At 43.4% G+C, this 15,437-nt stretch overlaps 1 protein-coding gene across 11 annotated transcripts in view; it reads left to right on the plus strand.

Moving 5' to 3' along the window:
* The window catches only part of nfixb (nuclear factor I/Xb), a 421,090-nt gene that overhangs the window by 298,455 nt on the left and 107,198 nt on the right, over nucleotides 1-15,437 (plus strand). For all 11 annotated transcript variants that reach the window (XM_048617764.1, XM_048617762.1, XM_048617771.1 and 8 more), the window contains one exon: nucleotides 2,233-2,295. In XM_048617764.1, coding sequence (XP_048473721.1) covers nucleotides 2,233-2,295 — 63 coding nt within the window. The remainder of the gene's footprint in view (nucleotides 1-2,232; nucleotides 2,296-15,437) is intronic.

Consider the following 15,437-nt stretch of genomic DNA (forward strand, 5'->3'; position numbering starts at 1 on the left):
CCACACAGAGTCCCATTCAAATCCCATTCCCCCATCACCCCTGTGCTAACTGACCCACACAGACTCCCATTCAAATCCCATTCCCCATCACCCCTGTGCTCACTGACCCACATTGAGTTTCAGTCAAAACCCATCCCCCCATCACCCCTGTTGCTCACTGACCACATTGAGTTTCAGTCAATTCCCATTCTCCCAATACTCCTGTGCTCACTGACCCAAACAGAATCCCATTCAAATCCCATTCCCCTATCGCCCCTGTCCTCACTGACCCCCACTGAATTTCAGTCAAATCCAATTCCCCCAATACCCCTGTGCTCAGTGACCCACACTGAGTTTCAGTCAAATCCCATTTTCCTTACTCCTGTGCTACTGGTCCACACTGCTTCTGTTATGCGATTACTTGATTTTTAAAGGTCGCACCCTTGTTATTGAATCCTTCTATGCTTCACTTTGCCTCCCTCCCCTATCCCTGCGATTCCTCCCAACTCCTGACTGTTCTGATATCTCTTTGCTATCCTGATTCTGGCGTCACGCCTTGGTTTTGAACATTGCACCTTCAGAGGAGCTGTTCAATCAGTTGCTTTGAGCCAATGCTCTTGAATTCCTTCTTTAAGTATCTCTGCCTCTTTACCTCCCTTTTCCCCTTTCAGACATTCTTCTTTGATCAAGCTTTTTGCCATCAGACCCAATCTCCTCTTGTGTGTCAAGGCATCCTACATTAGTTTATGGCATGTCTGTGAAATTCTGTGGGGTCTTTCACAACTTTAAAGGTGGGCTGTAGAAATTTGGGAGGTAATCTTATTGAAACATTTCCTGAGGGGATGTTTCCACTTCTTGGAGGGAAATGCAATTTATCAAATAAGAGGTGTCCCAATAAGACAGAGGTGTGGAAAAATCATTTCCTCTAAGGCTCATCACTTATTGTAATTCTGTTCCCCTTAAAGGAGTAGGGGCTGTGTCATTGAATTTATCCAAGGTGGAGTTGTATAGATTTTTAACAGGTGTTGGAGTCAAAGATTATGGGGTTGGTATGGTGGGGTGTTGTGGGAGGGTGTGGAAGGGGGCAGGAAAATGATGTTGACACGCACAACCACGTTAGTCACGTTCTTATTGAGCGGCGGGAGTATTAAATAAGCCTTCTTGCGCCCAACTCCTATGTTCCTGTACTATATCATTGTTAGTTACTGTTGTAAGCTTACACCGGAACCATATAGAAAAGATGGGTTTCTGCACAGCCTACTTCATGTTCACCATTGGCTGAATGGCTTTTCTTGTGCTGTCAACTGCTGTGCAAGTTTGTTACACTTTGCTCACCCACTGATTCTGGAGGTTTGGCCTGGTTCCATTAGATTAACTCCTGCCATTCTCCACCATTTCCCACTTTGATGCCCTAACAATTCCCAATTTTTAACCCTCATTATCCATGGATTTATCATCATCTATCAGGAGCATATCCAGAGATATCAGTTCTTTACATCAATGCACAGCACTATCCTTGAGTAGGAGAAAGGGAAGAAAAAAACAAAACAGCAACGCTGGATCCTTGAAAGATGATGTCTGATGATGAAGTCCCAAAAAAGGAGGCTTTAGAGGCGTCTGAAGTCTAGGTTCTGAGGGTGAGACAGGTAGCAGACATTAAATTATAACCCTTTCAATAAACTAAGGAGGCATTAAACTGTTTTCAAAATAAAAGGATTTGTGAAAGGGACTTAAGATTTAGGGATACTCAATTATTTAAGTATTCAATGGACACTGTGACTAGCGGGCAATCGTGTGTGCAAAGCAACTGCTCAGGATTAAATAATGTAGCCGGTACTATTAAGTGGTTGTCTTCAAAATTTTATTCAGTTGTCCCCAGTGACCATAAGTTTTTTTCATAGTTTTTCTTCCATGGGATTGTTGCTATGGTTACTAGTCTCCCTTGGAAGAGCCGCTGTCAGTGTGGTTCAGGTGAATCTCTGGGCTTTAATTGGTCGATGGACCGCTCTCTCATTTCACATATTTGTTTTTGAGTGGGTGAATGTATTTGGCAAGATGGATCAGTAGATCACTTGTGGCCCCGAGTGATAGCCCCAAATATTGATGATCATCGTGCAGCTATCGCCCAGTGTCTGAGGTCACTGTCTCCACTGGGTACAGGCCACTCTGGGGTTTGAGTACCTCAATGTTTGGTTGAACGAAAGACAAAGAGAATCTCCCAGTGCTGATTACCCATCTCTTTTTATCTCACAGAGTCAGGACAATCTGAAAGCTCGAACCAGCAAGGAGACGCAGATGTCAAACCACCACCCAATGGTAAAGATCGCCGTTTACACACTGCTCAGAGTGAATCTCTGGAGGGTGGGAGTGGGAAGGGGAGGTGGGCACAGTTGGCAGGTAGAAAGTGTGGACACCTCAGGGGTGGGATATAGGGTTCTGTACAACAACTCCTTGGGCAGGCATTTAGGAATGCAGAAGTATCCTTGTGGCGTCAGAGGTAGCGGAAGCAGAAACCATAGAAACATAGAAAATAGGAGCAGGATTAGGCCTTTTGGCCCTTCGAGCCTGCTCTGCCATTCAATAGGATCATGGCTGACCATCCAACTCAGTCCCTTGTTCCCACTTTTGCTCCATACCCTTTGATCCCTTTAACCCTATGAACTATATCTAACTTTTTCTTGAAAACATTCAATGTTTAGGCCTCAATCATTTATGTGGCAGAGAATTGCACAGGCTCACCACTCTCTGGGTGAAAAATATTTCTCCTCATCATAATCCTAAATGGTCCATTTCCTATCCTTAGACTGCGACCCCTGGTTCTGAGCTCCCTGGTCATCGAGAACATCCTTCCTGTGTTTACCGAGTTTCATTCAGTTAGAATTTTATAGGCTGCTATGAGAATCCCCCTTCATTCTTCTAAATTCCCGTGAATTTAGGATCCAGTCTCTCCTCATACAACCCTATCATCCTCGGAATCTGTCTGGTAAAGCTATAATACACTCCCTCCATATCTAGAACATTCTTCTTCAGATAAGGAGACCAAACCTGCACACAGTCCTCAAGATGTGGTCTCACCAAGGCGCATGCCATCCCCACTGTCCTGTACTTGAATCCTGTTACTATGAAGGCCAACATACCATTTACCTTCTTGATTGCCTGCTGCACCTGCCCACTCACATTTAGTGGCCAGTGTATGAGGTCACCCAGGTGTCATTGTATCTCTCCCTTATCCGATCTAAATCTAACCATTACATCTTCTGAACATTTCTAGAAAAGTCAGTGCTTCTAGTTATTGCATTGCTGTTTCCCATACAAAAAATAATAGGTAGGAATTGATTGTCTCAGCCAGTCTCCAGACTCTGTTCACCCCCCAAGGCCATGGTAACTCCTGAGAGTAGCCGAAATTCAGAGATAAAGAGCAGCCAGGTTTGGGAAGGATAATTTAATCTTGGAAATGACCCTCTGACTGCTCCATCTTTAGGCGGCGGAAAGTAACCCAGGAGATTGCTCTGTTCCAATCATTCTGTGCCCCATCTTTTGTACAGAGTAATTCCCACAGCACAATAAGATAATTCCCACAGATCTTGTTCTGCCTTGAAGCAATTCAAAGAATCTTGTGCAGGGGCTGCCGGTTTCAAAGGGCCATCGTTCTCTTGATAATCTCACGAAACCCAAGGCCAGGCCTTGTGCAACTCAGTATTGCTACATCCTGGTTCTCTGACACCTAACTGCTAACAATTCAAACACATCCCAGTCCCTTCACCGATTGAAAAATATCAGTCAAATGCCTCTTTGCCCGAGGTGTTGCATCCCAGCTTTTTTCGCCTAATCTGTACAAGCTCATGCTTCAGACTAGGAATTAATTGAATGACTTTTCTCTGGACTCGGTCCAAACCCTTCCACTTGGGCATCTATCAAGTCATCAAATGTCCCCTGCAGTCCAGGACTAGACTTACAATTATAACTGTGTCAGACAATTGGAAAGTACACGTGATGTTTGCGTGTTGGGGCCAGGGTGTTGGTGGTTTCAGTAGCTTTTTACATTATGATGCTCAGAATGATTTCCACTCCCGCACCAACAGATAAACACTGTGTGTTACATCCACTTCAGCCAAGTCCAAAATAAGTCTTATGAGAATGTAGCTGGGGCACAATTGAAGAGTGGCCAACTTTCAGCTTGATTTTTCACGTTTTGCAATCTTAGGACATCTACTCTTGACAAAAGTCAAATGAAATGAGAAAAGGCTGCTTAATCCATCAAGCACATTTAGTCCTGTGGGTGTTGATGTTTCGAAATTGGCCTTGGTGGACTGTAGAAAGCTGGAGACTCAAAGAACCGTTGACAGTGGCTGAAGATCTGTTTCCCAGTTTTTCGGATATAGTCTTATCCTCCAGCTTTTATACCTGCTCCTACCTCAAGTTATTGCTCTTTCCTGTTTACTCTACATGCCCTGTTTACTGATTAGATAGAAGTTAGTGATTCTACAGGTATATTCAAAAAACGCTGAAGGGAATTCTTACAGCGACTCGGCCAACGTTCCTCCCTCAACCAACATTCCCCAAAATCACAAGAACTATCCATCCATTTCCTTGTTTTCTGAGGAATGTAGTTCATGCAAAATTGTGTAAAGTACAGTTCCTGTGTTTCTAAGTCATTCATTCTGTTGGAAGTGTATTAAGATATTTTGAAATGATAAGATGATTCCTGAGCATAAGTGGTGTTACTTTAAGTCGTATCCTTTAGCTTACCACCTTTTCTTATTTGATTAATGGACAGGTTGTGAAAGCAGAGTCAAGTTGGAAGATCAATCACAGTCTTATCAAATGGTAGAGCAAGGTCGAGGGGCCATTTGGCCTATTTCTGCTCCTATGTTCCAAGGACTCTGTAAGTCTGAGCATTAGCCAGGGGCATTGGGAGCTCCTCATGAGCGGATGACAAGAAAGCCACGAGTTGGCAGGGAAAGTAGTGTTTTCAGAAGGAACACAGCAGGTCAGGCAGCATCAGAGGAGCAGGAAAGTCAATGTCCGATGCTTCCTGACCTGCTGTGTTCCTTCAGCTCCACACTCTGTTGACTCTGACTCCAGCATCTGCAGTTCTTGCTATCTCCTAGTGTTTTCAGAAGGTGTTTTACAAAGACTGTAATCTTTCTGGGGAAGGTCAAGGGCTCACTGAGTTTTTTTCTCATTCTTGGGTGTAGGCCATTGCATATTGACCATCCGTCATTGTCCTTGAGGAGGTGGGTGATGAGCTGTCTTCTTGAACCACTGCAGTCCATGTGCTGTAGGTAGATCAACAATGCCACTGGGGGAGGGAGTTGCAGGATTTTGATTCGCCGACACTGAAAGAACAACGATATATTTCCAAGTCAGAATGGTCAGCGGCTGGGAGGGGAACTTGCAGTTGGTGATATTCCTATGTATCTGCTGCCGTTGTCCTTCGAAGGGTTAGAGTTTGGTGGTTTGAAGATCCTGCCTAAGAAGCTAAGGTGAATACCTGCAACACATTTTGTAGATGATACATACTGTTTGTTGCTACTGTGCGACAGTGATGAAGGGACTGAATGTTAGATGGGTGCCAATGAAGCAGGTTGCTTTGTGCTGAATACTGTCAACCTTCTTGAGTGTTGTTGCCTGCATCCAGGCAAGTGGGGAGTATTCCATCACACTCCTGACTTGTGCCTTGTAGATGATGGACAGGCTTTGGGGAGTTCCTACCTGGTCCTGGAGCAGGTTTTGCAAAAAGGACTGAGGTGATGACAGCGCGACGGATACCATTAGTGGGAGTTTGCTGTGGTTAAATTGGCAGTTCCTACATGTCAACAGTGAGCACACTTCAAATGTACTTCATCAACTGGGGGCTCATAGACACCAGTTCTGACTTTCATACCTCACCTCACCATCTAAAATTCCCAGGAAGATGTAACTCAGTAGTGATTTAGAACAAAAATCCCAACCCTGTAGAAGCTATAATCAGAGGTGGAGGTCTTCCATTCTGTTCAGGATGATAGGGAATGTGGGATCATTGTGCTCTACAGAACAATTGACTCCACTGTTATTATAACCCACAATCCTGTTGGTGAGGAGGCGGAAATATGGAATGTTTTTGTTGGTACAGGAGATCGGGAGCAGCATGACCTGGCTTTTCAAAATGCCAAAAGGCACGTCTAATGTGACTATACAGAGAACCATTTCAGTTACGTGGCAATGGCAGAACAAAAAGATGGAATTAGATAATTAGCGCTTATGTTGCTGGGGATTGGACATTTGAAGCAGGTCAGCTCCCATGGGTCAGTGCAGTAGGCTCCCTCCGAGATCTGTTACCACCATGACAGTGAAACTTCTGCTCCGAAAAACAATAGCTCAACAAATATCTAATTGAGAACAAGGTTGAATGCTGTCAGATATCCAGACAGAGCTGATCATGGGGGATACAGTGGCATAACTAGTATGCCGAATGTCTGAATGAATGATCTCAGAACATATGTATAAATTCTACCACGGCAACTACTGAATTTAAATTCATTTACTTAAAAGGGTGAGTCAGTAACAGTGACCAGATTGTTAAAAAAAATTCTGGTTCACCAAAACCCTTTAGGGAAGGAAATCTAGGGAGTTGAAAGCCTAATGGTATTACTGCTAGACTGTTAGTCCAGTGACCCAGGTAATGTACTGGGTCCCTGGCGTGGTAGAGGGGCAATTTGAATTCAGTGCAAAAGATCTGGAATTGATCATGAAACCATTGCCGATATTCAGAAAACCCATCTGGCTCACCAGTGTCCTTTGAGGAAGGAAATCTGCCATTCTTATTTGGCCTACACGTGACTCCAGACCCACAGCTAATGTGGTTGACTGTTAATTGCCCTCTGAACTACTCAGCTGTATTCAAGCAAGTGGCTCACACCACCCCCTTCTCAAGGGCAGGTAGGGATGGGTGATAAATGCTGGCCCAGCAAGTGATGCTCATAACCAACAATTTGAATGAGGCACAATTCTTATTGTGCTGTGAGTATTATGGTACTTCCATCCGTGGAACGCAGCGGATTGGAGTTGTTGGAACATGAGACCGATGGCTTGGAGTTTGGTCGAGGTAATCTAATAGAGAACGCTAAGCCATTTGAACTGAGAAAATTGACCCTAGTTGACAACCTTTGACAGTCTATATGATTCAATGGAGATAAATTTAGAAGCAAATTTTGAGTCCCTTGTTAGACAAGTATCCTTCACAGTCTTTTGGTTGGGTTTATCTATTCTGTTTGGACATGTGCTTGCAGGATATTCCTTTTCCATGTCCCTTTTCACCTCTGCCCCACATCCATGGTTCAAATACCTAAAACATACAGCCCCACCTCTGAAATATCTCCACAGAGGCCAGTATCCTGTCACCATGTCACGCTTTATTTACACGCAGGATGTCCTTGATACTGATCCAGCTCCCTCAAAGCCATTTCTCAGAGTGAGCAGAATGGCTGACACTCCTGTTCTTACGTCAGCCAGGGCTCCCTGATTGGACCAAATTAACAGCGCCAATCAGGGAACTCATATTCTATGAGATCCATCTTGTTAACCTCATTACAATCACTACATGCCTCCCCCTCTGAGTCCAAGGATGTCTTTTTTCTTGTAGCTCCTTCATGGGCGTTTTACTGACAGGTTTTTCTGACTCTGCCTCAGATATGGGTGGTTTGTAATTCACAGTAGCTCGCCTCTTGCACCTAGAGCATCTTGGGAGAAATTCATTCTCTTCTTCAGACAGCAAGGGCATCGAGGTGGTGACATCTGCTGTGTCCATCTCAGATTCCAAGATATCTTCAGCGCTTGACAGAGGGGGAGAACTCATGGGTTCCAGAATAGTCAGAAAGGCTTTCAAGGAGCCAGGCACATTTTGCTCTCACACCTTGTGCAAGTTTGCAGCTTTCACATGGTCCACATGCTTGTTCAGGACCATCGCTTCTACTGAAACTTGATATGTCACTGGACCTGACCTCGTGCCCACCATGCCTCTTACTCATGGAGGGCCATTCCTGTGGTTCCTACACCAAATGTCGTCCCCTGAAGTAAACTGTCTCTCTCACTTAGTGGAGTCTTGTGTCTGATATTGGAGTTCCTGACGCCATTTCACCCTCCACCCCAGGTCTGGGAAGATCAGATTTAACCTGGTATGGTATCTTCTCCCTATTAGCAACTCTGCTGGAGCCATCTCTGTAGTTGCATGAGGGGTGGTCCTATAATCAAATAGGAACCGGGACAGTTTGGTATCAGGTGACACAGTAGGCTGTTTCTTTAAGACTGTCTTCAAAGTTTGGACTGCTCTTTCTGCCAGAGCATTGGATGATGGATGCTATGGAGCTGTCTTTATATGTTGAATACCATTTGACTTTAGGAAATATATTCAAATTCCTTGCTGGTAAACAATGGTCCATTATCAGTGACCAACACTTCCAGAAGTCTGTATTGCAAAAATGTGCGAGTTTTTTCTATCATCATTCCCATGTTTGACGAATGAACTCTATGCATGCCCAGCCACTTTGAGTGAGCATCCACAAAGGCTATGAACATTGAGCCCATGAAAGAGCCTGCATAGTTGACATGTGTCCAAGTCCAGGGTTTACCCAGCCATTCCCATGAATGTGGGGGAGCCGCTGGAGTAATTTTTGTACTTGTTGGCACTCTGAGCACTGCCCCACCAATGTGGCTATGTCTGCATCCAATCCTAGCCATTATCTTCAGTTTGGAAACCCCTGGATAACTCTGGTGGAGTTCAGCCAATATCTAGCATTGATCTTTACTTGAATCAATCACTCCTGCTCCCCTTAATAATATGCTGTCGTCTACTGTGATCTGGTCTCGAGGTGCAAAAAGGTTTCACTTCTGGTTATGATGGCCCCTTGGTTTTTCCCACCACAACCAGCTATTTTAGTTTTGTCAGCATCGACTCTTTCTGTGTCCAAAGTCTGATTATTGTCAGCTGTGACTGGAAGCGTGTCCAGGAAATTTAAAGCCATTATGGGACCTTCCAATGGTGGTACCACTGGTCGTGTATCTGCCAGCAGGAGACAGCTCAATGCATCTGCATTTGCTAGTTGGCCTCCTGGACGGTGTTCCAACTTAGAATTAAAACCCACCACTGAATTTGGCCTGAAGCTATGGGCGGCACTGCCTTGTCCTCTTTAAGTGGACCTAGCAGGGGTTTGTGGGCTGTTATATTTACAAATTTATGCTCATAAAGGTATTGGTGGAACCTTGACTCCAAATATGACCGCCAAACCTTCCTTCTCTATCTGGGTGTATTTACGGTCTGCATTAGCCAAAGTCCTGAATGCATATGCTATTGGACTTTCCTCTTCATTGGGCCACTTATGAGCTAATATTACCCCAATGCCATACAGGGAGGCATCGCATGCCAATATCAGATCTCGCTTGTGATCATTGTATGCCAAAACCTTCGAGGATGATAGCTGTTTCTTCACTTTCCTGAATGTTATGGCTTGGCTATGTGATCATTTCCAAGGCTAGCCCTTTTTTAAGAGTTGATGCAAAGGTGTCAGGATGGAGGCCAGGTTATGTATGAACTTTCTGCAATAGTTTACCTGTCCATGGAAAGACCTAAGCTCTGGTACATATGTGGGAGTCCGGGCACATTTGATCACCGTCACTTTATCTCCCAAGGGGTGTAACCCAATCTTGCCAACCCTGTAACCCAAGTAGGTCACTTGGATGCCTGGAACACTCATTCTTCCCTTCTAAAGTGTAGACCTGCCTAAATCCAAATTCTGTAAATGCTCTTTATTGGTTTTCCCAGTTATTAGTACATCATCCAGATAAATAGCGACCTGGGGTAGACCTTGTAAAATATTCTCCGTCATCCACTGGAAAATGGCACAAGCTGACTATACCCCAAATGGTGGTCTCAAATATTGGGACAATCCCTGATGGTTATTAATTGTAGCATACTTCTGGGAATCCTCATCTAAATACAATTGCAAGTATGCATGGCTCATATCCACTTTCATGAAGGACAAGCCCCCCTGCCAGCTTTGTGTATAAATCCTCTATGAGGGTTGGGCATTTATCCAACTCTGAAAAGCGGTTTACCGTTTGTTTAAAATTCCCACAAAGGCGAACCGACCCATCAGGCTTCATAATCGGCACGACTGGTGCAGCCCATTCTGCAAACTGAACTGGTTTGATGATTCCTTTGCTTTCCAGCCTCCTGATTTCTACATCTATTTTTACACATACGGCAAATGGCACTGGGCAGGCCTTGCAGTATCGTGGAATTGCTTCCTGGTCAACATGTAAGGTGGCCTTGGCTTCTTTGGTAATCCCATGACCTTCCTGAAAAACCTCCGGATATTTAATTTCCTTCACTCAGTCAGCCATTTTCTAATTGAAAAATGTTGAGCCAATCTAGATGATTCTTTCTCAACCAATTTCATCCCATCATGCTTGGGCCGGAGCCACTTACTACCATCACTGGTAACTGAACCAGCTGCTCCTCATAAGAGATTGGAACCGAAGTTGTGCCCTTATTCTGTAAACTTTCCCCGGTATAGGTTCTCAGTCTGGCTGATATCTTGCGCAAACTTAAGGGTTGGAGTCCATAGCGAATTTTGTTAAAGACTGGTTCTGCACTCACTGGTACACCCATGCCATTATCAACCTCCATTAGAACCAAGTGACCATTTAGAAGATGTTTATTTTGATTGGTCTGATTTGGATGTTGTTCAGCAACTTACCTATTCCAAAGCAGATGTAGATGGATGTTCCAGGGTGGGAACTCTCCTGGATACTGGCCTATAAGTTCTCTTACTCAATTTAGTTCTTGTGGGAATCTTTTGCTGTATGTATCTGCAAGCAACTACAATGGCTTGCCAGTCTGGATCCTGAAGAAATTTTAACCATTTGGCTGAGGCTTGTCTTTGCTTTGGGATTTTGCTGTGGACTGACCTAGAGTCTCTGTGTTCAGGATATGTCTTGAGTGAGGCTGTGCAATTTCCTTCACTGAAGTGGTGTTTCCCAAGATCAGTCAGACTGGTGAGGGTGTCCACTTCCATTGGAATGCCCTGCAGCTCATATGTTCCATTTACTGTATTTTCCAATGACAAAGCCCATTGTAATGCCTTTTTGAGGTCCAGTTGGACTTCAGCTAGTAGGCACTTTTGCATGGTTGCATCATTAATCCCACATACCAACTGGTCTCTCAGCATCTCATTGCAGGTTAAACCAAAGTCAGATACCTCTGCCAGTCTTCTTAACCTAGTCAAATATCCCAATACAGATTCCCCTGGTAAAACCAATAGTGCCTGAGAAATAGAGGAGGTTTGGAATCGTAATATTTCATAACTAAATCCGTCACTCTTGAAAGGCTTTAGTATCTGGAGCCTCAGGGGAAGTTAAACTTCTACTTGCTGAAAAAGCTGGGTGTCTACAAGCTATCAGGAGAATTACACTTTGCTTTTCATTTGCCCCAATGTCATTTTCTTGGATAAAATAATGCATTCTTTCCACATACTGGCCCCAGTCTTCAATGGCAGGATCAGGCAAGTCAGACTTCCCAAATAATGACATGGTGCCAGAAATGCTTTCCCCAACTCAAAGATGACTGTTGTGAGCAAATTTCTTCTGGAGTAAGCTTTTCTTTCATCGCCACTGAAATAACTCCACAGAGGACGGTATCCTGTCACTAAGTCACCCTTTATTTACATGTGGAGAGTCCTCAATGTTGATCCAGCTCTTAGTGAACAGAACCTCTAATACTCCTGTTTATATCTGTCAGCCTGGGCTTCCTGATTGGACCAGGTTAACAGCCCTCAATCAGGGAACTCAAATTCTATGAGGTCCACCAGGCTGACCTCATTACAATCACTACACCTCTAATCTCCTGGCTCTCAAATGAGATGACAAAAAGATGCTTTTAATTAGCCGAGAGATTGACTGATAACTATGTCAAACAACCAGTTGTTCCTGATCATATTAAAGACAAATAATTCAACATATTGAAAGAAATTGAAAAATTAGACCCCTTAAAAGACTGTGTAAGATGACCCACCATTGTCTGCAGTCAGAATGAAGATCACCAAAGTGTTACAGTGAATGGGGAGACCATTCAGTCCATTATACCTGCACCCGCTCTTCAGTTGTTATAATTAGATAAGGAAACTGCCATCCTTAACTGGTCTGGCCTACATGTGACTCCAGACCCACAGCAATGTGGCTGACTTTTAACTGCCCTCTGGGCAATTAGGGATGGGCAATAAATGCTGCCTAGCCAGCGATGCCCTCATCCCGTGAATGAATAAAGGAAATGAATATCATTACCCAGTGCCAATCTCCTGCTTCCTTTTACCATCCCCTTGCATGTTATTTCTAAGCAAATAATCATTCCATACCCCCTTGAATGTCTGAATTGACGATAATTAGATAATTCTCCTATTAACCGCTACAGAGGTATCTTGCTGGGAGCGAATGGGATTAATTTTACAATTTCTGCCAATTGATTTATTTTTGTTGTTCATTCACAAGATGTTAGCATTGCTGTCTGGCCAGCATTTATTGCCCTTGAGAAGGTGTGGTGAGCTGCCTTCTTGAACTGTTGCAGTCCATGCATTTTAAGGACACCCACAACGCTGTTGGGGATGAAGTTCGAGGATTTTGACCCAGAGGTAATGAAGGAATGGCAATATTGTTCCAAGAGAAATTTATTCTCCTAGAGAGTGATGCGTCTGTGGAATTTTCTGCCACAAAACACAGTAGAGACCCAAACATTGAATGCTTTCAAGCAACTACTCGATATAGTTCTTGGGGCTAAGGAGATCAAAGGTTTTGGGGACAAAGTGGTATTAGGGGATTGGGTTGGATGATCAGCCATGATCATACTGAATGGTAGAATAGGTTTGAAGGGCTGAATGGCCTACTCCTGCTCCTGTTTGCGCTGTTTCTATTGTTAGATAGGTGGTCATGTTCCTATGTATCTGCTGTCCTTAACCGCCTAGATGGTTGAGAGTGAGTATTTGGAGGGTACTTTCTAAGGGGCCAGTCAAGCGGGCTGCTTTGTCCTTGATAGTGTCGAGCTTCTTGAGTGTTGTTGGAGCTGCACCCACCCAAGCAAGTGGGGAGTATTCCATCACACTCCTACTTTTTAAAAAAAATCATCACTTTAAGAAAATATTTTCCTTGTTTCCAACCCCACTCATTAATCATTTTAAATGTGTACCAGTTGAAATAGGTTCTCCCTATCAACTGCATCAAACTACAAGAATTTAAGATGTAAAAACAGCAGTAGACCATTCAGCCCATCAAGCCTGCTTCACTATTCAATGAGATCATGTCTGATCTGATAATCCTCAACTCCACTTTCTTGCCTTCTCCCCATAACCCTTGATTCCCTTCCTGATTAGCAATCTGTCAATTTCAGCCTTGAGTGTACTTAATAACACAGCCTCCACAACCCTCTAGAGTAAAGACTTCCACAAATTCAAAGCCTTCTGAAAGAAGAAATTCATCCTCAACTCCATCTTAAGTACCCCCTCATAATTTATTACACCTCTATGAAGTCTACTCTTTAAGTTTCTCTTCCTGAACATGGACATTTCACGCCTCCTGCTGAGACTACTGTAATAAAAGCCTCTGCAGGAGTGATTGCAGCATTGTGAGTAGAGTTTTGGAGAGGAGAGGACTTTGAATCAATCTTCATGGTAAAGGACATTGATAGCATTCGAAAACTACTAAATCAAAGGGATGGGAGGGAAAAAACACGGTAACTATCAGTAGAGGAAATGTATGAGAGAAACTAATGAAGCTAAAGATTGATAATTTCCCTGGACCTCACCGGATACATTCGCAGATATTAAAGGAACTAGCTACAGAGTTAGTGAATGCACTGGTAGTAATTTTCCAAGAATTGTTAGATTCTGGATAAATTCTAGAGGATAGGAAAACTATAACACCTTTATTCATAAAGGAAGGAGACAAAAATGCAGTTAAATATAGGCCAGTTAGCTGAACGTCTGCCATTGGAAAAATGTTCGACTCTATTATAATAGCAGAGCATCTAGGAGTACATAGCATGATCAAACAGAGTCAGCATGGCTTCATGAAGGGGAAATCATGCCTGATAAATTTATTAGAATTCTTTGAGGAGATAATAAATGGGATAGATAAAGGAGAAGCAGTAGTTTTGTTTTCTTTATTCATTCACGGGATGAGGGCGTTGTTGACCAGGCAGCATTTATTGCCCATCTCCAATTGCCCAGAGGGCAGTTCAGAGTCAACCACATTACTGTGGATCTGGAGTCACATGTTGTCCAGACCAGGTAAGGATGGCAATTTCCTTCCCTAAAGGACAAAAGTGAACTAGATGTGTTTTTCCCTGACAATCGACAATGGATTCCCAGTCATCATTAGATTCTTAATTCCACATATTTATTGAACTGAAATTCCACCATCTGCCATGGCGGGATTTGCACCTGGGTCCCCAGAACATTATCTGGGTCTCTGGATTAACAGTCCAGTGATAATACCACGAGGCCATTGCCGTCGCCTAGTGATATTATCGCCCTCTGAGAGAAGAAATTCTACCTCATCTCGGTGATTGGGTGACCCCTTCTTCCACGATGATGCAGTATAAATCCAAGTAATATACTTGGATTTCCAAAAGACATTTGATGATGTACCACATGTTAGTCTACTTAATAAGAGCCTATGGTGTTGAAGGTAGTATATTTGCATGGATAGACTAATACAAGACAGAGAATTGGAATAATGGAGGCATTTAAGGATAGCAACCTGTAACTAGTGAAGTGCCACAGCGATCAATGCTGGGGCCACAGTTATTCACAATATATATTGACTTGGATGAGGAAACTGAATGTATTATCACCAGATTTGTAGATGACATGAAAATAGGTGAAGAGGCAAGTGGTAAGAATGACACAAAGAATCTACGAGGAATATAGACAGGTTAAGTGGGTGGACAAAAGTTGGCAGATGGCCTATAATGTAGGAAAATGTGAGATTATGAACTTTGGCTGGAAGAATAGAGGAGCTGAATATTATTTCAATGGAAGACGATTGCAGAAATCTGCAGTGCAGAGGGATTTGGAAGTCCTCATGCATAAATCACAAAGTTCAGCAGGTAATAGACAAAACAAATAGAATGTTGGGCCTTATTTCAAATGGAATGGAGTTTAAAAATAGGGAAGCCTTGTTAAAACTATACAAGGTACTAGTTAGACCACATCTAGAATATTGTGAATAGTTTTGGTCTCCTTATCTAAGCAAAGATATAATGGCATTGAAGGCATTCCAGAGAAGGTTCACGAGGTTGATCCCAGGTATGGAGGGATTTTCTTATGAGGAGAAGTCGAAGGACTAGAGTGCATCATCTTGGAATAAGGGGTCAACCAATTAAGACTGAGATGAGGTAGAATATCTTCTCTCAGAGGGTGATAAATCTGTGG

This window comes from Rhincodon typus, chromosome 38 (assembly GCF_021869965.1).
Source record: "Rhincodon typus isolate 14 chromosome 38, sRhiTyp1.1, whole genome shotgun sequence".
In the NCBI taxonomy this organism is placed as follows: domain Eukaryota; kingdom Metazoa; phylum Chordata; class Chondrichthyes; order Orectolobiformes; family Rhincodontidae; genus Rhincodon; species Rhincodon typus.